This window comes from Nicrophorus vespilloides, unplaced genomic scaffold (genome assembly GCF_001412225.1).
Source record: "Nicrophorus vespilloides isolate i.1.1-1 unplaced genomic scaffold, Nicve_v1.0, whole genome shotgun sequence".
Taxonomy (NCBI): Eukaryota; Metazoa; Arthropoda; class Insecta; order Coleoptera; family Silphidae; genus Nicrophorus; species Nicrophorus vespilloides.
In genome coordinates this window covers 629,878-637,039 of record NW_017100086.1, presented here as the reverse complement: position 1 = coordinate 637,039, position 7,162 = coordinate 629,878, and the positions used below count along the sequence as shown (strand labels likewise).

At 28.5% G+C, this 7,162-nt stretch overlaps 2 protein-coding genes across 2 annotated transcripts; one reads left to right on the top strand and one right to left on the bottom strand.

Moving 5' to 3' along the window:
* Window positions 1-2,300: 2,300 nt before the first annotated feature.
* On the top strand, window positions 2,301-2,863 carry LOC108567201. Its single transcript, XM_017927532.1, has 2 exons — window positions 2,301-2,407; window positions 2,473-2,863. Exons 1-2 carry the CDS (start codon window positions 2,348-2,350, stop codon window positions 2,809-2,811), a joined length of 399 nt encoding a protein of 132 aa, XP_017783021.1. The 5' UTR covers window positions 2,301-2,347; the 3' UTR covers window positions 2,812-2,863.
* A 1,550-nt stretch (window positions 2,864-4,413) lies between these two features.
* LOC108567202 lies at window positions 4,414-4,990 on the bottom strand. The gene is made up of 2 exons (XM_017927533.1): window positions 4,881-4,990; window positions 4,414-4,815 (listed from the first exon to the last, which is right to left on the bottom strand). The coding sequence occupies exons 1-2, from the start codon at window positions 4,938-4,940 to the stop codon at window positions 4,474-4,476; spliced, it is 402 nt and encodes a 133-aa protein (XP_017783022.1). The 5' UTR covers window positions 4,941-4,990; the 3' UTR covers window positions 4,414-4,473.
* Between the last annotated feature and the right edge of the window lie 2,172 nt (window positions 4,991-7,162).

Genomic DNA, 7,162 nt, shown 5'->3' with positions numbered 1-7,162 from the left:
TTATGTGCTCTCCATGTACTAAGGAACGCCACCGCAGTGGCTATACAACAGATTTCTCATATGACTTGGTCCCCCTGGACTTTTCTCTATCGAGACGATTTTAAACGCAGAAATTTGACTCTAATAAAGAAGTGATTGCCGAAACAGAAGCATATTTTGAAGCCAAAGATAAATCGTTCTACAAGAAAGGTATCAAAATGTTAGAATGTTAGCTTTGGATATGAATGTATCATTCTTGATGAATAAAGTCGAATATTGTCCAAAAGTTGTTGTTTTATTAACAACATCCTACGAACTTATTGAGTGTTGTGTTAAGATGTTCATTATACAGCAATACCTCAATCAGTCCAAATTCACTATAATTCGGCTTCGATCAATCCAGATTTGTTAGAGTAAACCGGTGTTTTACGGTGACATATATACATGAAAACATAGGTTTTTCAGCCTTAAGTATGTGAAAATATATTTATTGAAAATATTTGCAATAGACATTTATTATAGTAAATTTATAACAAAAATATGAAGGGGTAGAAAGTGTCGCATTTATCGGTCATTATAATATCATAGTGTTGTCAGATTTACAGCATTAGATGCTATTATAAATACAGACATGCAGATCATAAGCATTTTCGCATGTTCTCAATTTCTTGTCAGTGGGCAGACATTTAGGTAAGATAGCATGTACCTTTTCCCAGAGTAACAAATCACCGAATAACTTCTTGTAGACCTCTGGTAAGAATTGAAGGTCCATATCAATAAGTTCTAATTTATTGATCACGCACAAAGTGTGACATTTGAGCTCCTCGAATGATGGTATTGTTTCACTGTCGTCTAATTTGTACAAGTACTTGTGATGCACATTCTCTTTATCGAAGCACTCCTTCCTAACAAGGTCGATTAGTTCAAAGTATTCCTCAGCATATTTCTGGAATATTTAAATTGAAAACATTATACAACTTATATATGTTATAGAAATTTACTATTTTTGCGGCGTACGCGAAAGCTGCCAAAAGAACGAACACTGCAACTGTTGCCTTCATACTGGTAGATGTCTTATTCACTTTATGGAATAATACAAATGTTACACAATGACTGCCTTATATAACAAAAACAGTCAATGTTTTTTGGTTGACTAGCTGAGAATGTATACAGGTTTTGCTAGTAGTTTGAATTTAATTTGTTAAATATTTTAATTACCGTATATTTTATTTTATTTTAGAATTAAAAGCGAATTTAGATGAAGTTTGGATTTGTTATTACATATAAGTCATTCTGTTAAAATATTAATAAAATTCTTTTATAAAAGTATTAATAATACTTTCTATCTTTTAAAGTAGAGATGAGTAAAGAATATAATCATAATATAGTAATTTTAGTAATGAAATTATGTAAGTTTTGATATTAATAATTGTAATTTGAGAAATTCCAATCTTAATTCTAAATTGAAATAAATAATAATTTTAAACTGATTAAAAAACTTTTTTTTCAATATATTCTTGTATTTATAAAATAATATTGCACCGAATTAAATTTGTTATTAACTTCCTGCAAAATCTGGTAAAAAATTATAACAACAAAATTAACATTAACAATAAACAAGAGATATTAAGATGACAAAGTATAAGGATTATATTTTAATGTTTCCTCTTAAATCAATTTGATTTCAATTTGTTAGCATTGCAAGGAAATTTAATATAGAGATGAGATAATTAAAATCTACATATTATTTTCAATATTTACATTAATATTCATTATTGTGCATCTCTTGAAAAAAAAATTCTGACCTTTACAAAAAATAAAACGTATACAATATTTTTTATTACCAGGAAAATGCACATCACATAACAACATAATATTTGTATATGTGCAGATTGTTATTGGTGGTAAATCATGTCTATTTAATGAAAAAAAGTTTATATTTATAAATTTAATAATTAACTTTGATTGATTACTTTATAATAAAGTAATAATAATTATTTGTTTTATGTGATTTGTACTTAAAAGATAATCATTCTACAGCACATGAATTTTGATTTAGTTTTTAAAAGGGAGGTCGATGGTGTTGTGTCTCTTCAATTGAAGGTAAGTATATAAAATAACCACAATCACATATTTTAATACGTATGTAATTTTATAAAATTTTATCGATGTTTTCATGATTGTAAATATTATTATGTCATTTTCTTAATACCGTGATAATTACCTTTACAAATGCATGCAAATTTATATCCTTGCACATCTGCTTAAATCAATGGTCACATGACTATATTACGAGTTATTTTTCTAATATAAAAAGCCTGGGTTCTCCATATTTCTTTGTATTCTTCTACAAAACTATCACAACAACATGAAGGCAACAGTGACTGTATTCGTTTTCTTAGTGGCATTCGCCTACGCCGGAAAAATAGTAAGTAAAATAATATTCCTTTCTTGAATTCAATAATTTGTGTTCATTGTTTATATGTTTTTTAGCACTATGCAGAGAAATATTTAGACCGAATCGCCACTTCTAGGACCGAATGCTTTAAGAAAGACGGTTTGGACTTGAAGTACTTTGATCTAGTTGACGACAGTGAAACTGCACCGACATACGATCAGCAGAAGTGTTACGTTATGTGCATGTTCGACAAGTTCAAAGTGACCGACGAAGAACATCGATTCCTACCGGAGGCCTATAAGCAGTATATCGATGATTTGGTGCTTTTGGAGAAGGTGGACACAGCATTAACAAAGTGTCAGGCCAAAGACAAGATACTTAGAAACTGCGAAGATGGCTATGATCTGTACCTTTGTATCCTTAGAAACGTCTAATGCTCCATAAGAAGACCAAATGTTAGAAACACATTGAAGTTTATTTAGATTATTATATAACTCATTATGTTAAGTAATTTTCAAATTTTGTCAACAGTTTTACTAATAAAATTATTTTAGTTTCTCATACTTTCTATCTTTTAATGTAGAGATGAGTGAAATATAAAAAGTAACTTTGTTATTTGTATAATTAAAAACTGTATTATTTCATCACTTTTAATTGTAATAAATTATATTAAATTGTTTACAAAAAAACATTATTTTATTTATTGTTACATATGAGATTTTATTTTTTTCAATATGTAAAACCTGTATACATTCTAAAATGGTCAACCAATACAGTTTTATTTGTGTTTGTATATAAAACAGTCTTTGTGGAACATTTGCATTATTTTACCAGTATGAAGGCAACAGCGACAGTGTTCGTTCTATTGGTGACATTCGCGTTCGCCAAAAAATAGTAAATTTTTATAACATGTTTAAATTTTATATTGTTATTGTTATTTTTTTAGAAATATGCTGAGAAATATTTAGAACAAATCAAGAATGTTAGGAACGAGTGCTTTGTTAAAGAGAATGATAACGAACTCCGATTTTTACCTGAGACCTACAAGAAGCTATTCGATGATTTGGGAAAGGGTTTAAGTGGCATTACATAAATGTCTGCCAGGATAAATGTCCGCTAACAGGAAATTAAAAACGTGCGAAAATGCATACGATCTGCAAGTTTGTGTTTATAATAAAATTTGATGTTGTACATTTGAAAACATGATAAATTTGTATTTAATTTTGACGAATAAATTTACCAAATCTTTTTTTATAATTATTATAACTTATAATTGAGAAAATTTGGTAAATATATATAGTACAGTCTTAATATCGCAGATAATTACATAAGAAAGATATTGAGAATCTTCAAAAAATATTAGTTGTTGAATCTCATTGGATAATCCAGTGGTTTATTAAACTATTGTCAAGATGATTCACCGATTATACTACTTTTTATATCTACTCTTTATATTTGAAGATTTGTGTGCATTCCAATGTTCGTAATGTACCATGGAGCATCAGTGATCTTTCTTTGACTGCCTCCCTACAATTGCATTTAGGGTTTATACAAAAACTGACTTAATTAAACAATGAATCAAAGTATACGTTCTTCACGTATACCTATTTAATAATTGGGATACAATCTTTATAATATTTGTCCATAAACTTAATAAAGCTAGTGAAAGAATTAAGCTAGACGTGTTTGTATAAACCTTCTGTGGATATTTTAAATTAACTAAAAACTTTACAACTAATTTCGGTTTTCATATATTTACGTAACTTTACAATTTTGTGACAATATTTTTATGTTTTTAATAAAATATTTAAATATTCAAATTATATACATTTTCTCTAAAAATCGGATTTTATAGACCGATACCAATTGCATTTCATACGTCCAGATACGTTTTCAAATTAATTGATACATCAGAAATTTATTTTCTTTCAAAACGAGCAAAATATTAGTCAGATTAAGTTCTTAATTGTTTCATTGGTTTTATCTATAATGTCCTCAGAGCAATAATTAATAAAAAGGTAGAAAATTACTGTAAATTGGTAGCATTCATGCATGTATTTTTATGTAAACATATGAGTCAACTTATAATTGGAGCATTAGACGTTTCTAACGAGACAAATGTACATGTCGTAGGCATCTTCGCAGCTCCTAATTTTCTTGTCTTTTGGCAGACATTTCGTTGATAATGCTGTTTCCACCTTCTCCCAAAGCACCAAATCATCGAAATACTCCTTATAACTTTCCGCTTGGAATCGAAGTTCAGCATCGGTAAACTTAAACTTGTTTATCATGCACAGAACGTAACACTTCTGCTGATCGAATGTCGGTATAGTTTCACTGTCGTCAACTTGCTCTAAATACTTCAAGTCCACACCTTCTTTTTTAAAGCATTCTGTTCTAGAAGTGGCGATTTGATCCAAATATTTCTCTGCATAGTGCTAAAAAACATATAAACAGTGAATACAAATAACTAAATTTAATAAAGAAATGTTATTTCACTTACAATTTTACCGGCGGACGCGAATGCCACCAAAATTATGAATACAGTCACTGTTGCCTTCATGTTGTTCTTACAAAAGTTTTGTAGAAGAATACAAAGAAATATACAGAACCCAGGGCTTTTATAACAGAAAAATAACGAGAATTATTACACTATGCAGAAATATCATGTGACCATTTATGTAAATAGATGTGCAAGGATATAGAAAATTTAAATTATCATTAGCAATTCAATATATAAAAAAAATGTATATTTTAATGATCTCATCACTCTTTTAGTTATTCTCAGATTTACAACACAAATTAATTGAAATCAAACGGAATAGTAAAGTAATTTTTAAATAACAATGAATTACACAATTACAGCTTATTATTTGTTAACTTTGATTTGACAAAAATCTGAGAGAAGACATTAAAGTGACAAATTTAATCCTCATACTATATTATCATAATGTCTATTGTTAATGTTAACTTTGTTGTTATACATTTTTAAGGATGCATTTTTCAAAATTATATGTATTTTTTCACGAAATCATTCTCATATTTTGGAAAAGATTTCGACTCTTTCTACTTCGATGTAACTAAAATACATCTCAAAGACATTTTAATTACTCCAACAACAAAATTACATTTATATTTTAATTGTTCATTCATCTCTGCAATGAAAAGTAGAAAGTATGAGAAACTAAAATAATTTTATTAGTATATTAACAAAATGATTTATATAAAAATCTATACAAATATCAATGCGTTGTAAACATTTAAATCAACTTATATTTGGAACATTAGACGTTTTTATGGAGACAATTGTAGATATCGTGTACATCTTCGCAGCTCCTAATTTTCTTGTCTTTGGGCAAACATTTCGTTGATAATGCTGTTCTTCATGTTGTTCTTACAATTTGTAGAAGAATATAAAAAAAAATATGCAGAACCAAGGCTTTTTATATCAGAAAAAACTCGTATTATCGCAGTATAATCATGCGATCATTGATGTAATTAGATGTGCAAGGATATAACAAATTTAAATTGCATACATTTGTATAGCTAATTATCATAGTTGATTTATGGTAAATGAGAAAAACACAAATAGATTAAGAAAATAGCATTACAATAACTACAATCATTATGAAAATTTATAAAATTTCATATAAGTTCACACCTTTTTATTTTAGTATTTTGTCGTGGCCGACCAATTTATTATCATCTATTGTATAAGTAATATGTATATTTGTTAGGTCTACCACTTTCCTATTAATTATGACAAAGCATATTTAACGTATCCATCAAATCTACAAACGGATACTTGTACGTGATTATTTAGAATAACTTATGGAATATTCCAAAGGACGGTTACACATTAAATCGTATAGTTGCATCTATTACTTCACCACATAACAGTCTTCTTCAGGTACTAAATATTTGTGTATTAGGATTAACTAACATTGTTGTCAGAAGTTTTGAAAGATGCATTTTTCAAAATCCATTCTCATATTTTGAATAAGAAATTTATCCATGGATGCCGACACTTTCTCTTTAATAACTAGATCTTCGATTTAACTTAAATACATTTCAATAGAAACCAATTTTTGCTATCAGACAAATTAATTTCTCTGCGGCTGGGAAAGTCTCTAATGTCGTCAAGTATTGATAAGTATTTGAAATTCACGTTCTCTCTCTTCGCGTATTCACGTTTAACTTTGAGCTATATATCTAAAAGAAATGCAAATATATTAGTAATGTGATCAAATTTGGTATACAAACATTAACAATTTTATCATAATTGACTGAAACTATAAGGATAACAAGTAATGTCTTCATATTGTCCGGAAAATATCGACTAATAACTGTTTTTTTTATAAATGAGGCTTATTGAATATAGAAAATAATCATAACTAATGGAAAATAACGCATGAATCGTTGAATAAACATGTTATTCACGATAAATATTAATTTAAGAATTCAGCTTACTTATGCACTTCCTTAACCTCTGCAACAATGTATTGATTTTGATTAAATATAGAAAAACAGCAATAACGCAGTAATGTATATCGAAAATATTCCAAACTGCTCAAAACGAAACTTTTTTTTTTGGTAGGAGAGGATAACCTTCGATAGAGACCACGATGGATTTGTGGCACTGTGAAATTCTTACCCACTAAAAATCTCTCCTCTTCTTCGTCAGCATTCAGGTCCTGTTTGTTGACACTGCTCACGTGTATTGGCTTCCACTGCCAATCTCTGATCTGATCTTCTTTCTTGGTAGAGAGTACATCTAACACATAC

What these genes read in the sequence shown, in the direction of transcription:
- LOC108567201 (XM_017927532.1), top strand. Translation starts at nt 2,348, where the DNA reads ATGAAGGCAACAGTGACTGTATTCGTTTTCTTAGTGGCATTCGCCTAC. An exon ending in TCGCCTACGCCGGAAAAATA is followed by an intron (nt 2,408 to 2,472) that starts GTAAGTAAAATA and finishes TATGTTTTTTAG; the next exon opens with CACTATGCAGAGAAATATTT.
- LOC108567202 (XM_017927533.1), bottom strand. Translation starts at nt 4,940, where the DNA reads ATGAAGGCAACAGTGACTGTATTCATAATTTTGGTGGCATTCGCGTCC. An exon ending in TCGCGTCCGCCGGTAAAATT is followed by an intron (nt 4,816 to 4,880) that starts GTAAGTGAAATA and finishes TATGTTTTTTAG; the next exon opens with CACTATGCAGAGAAATATTT.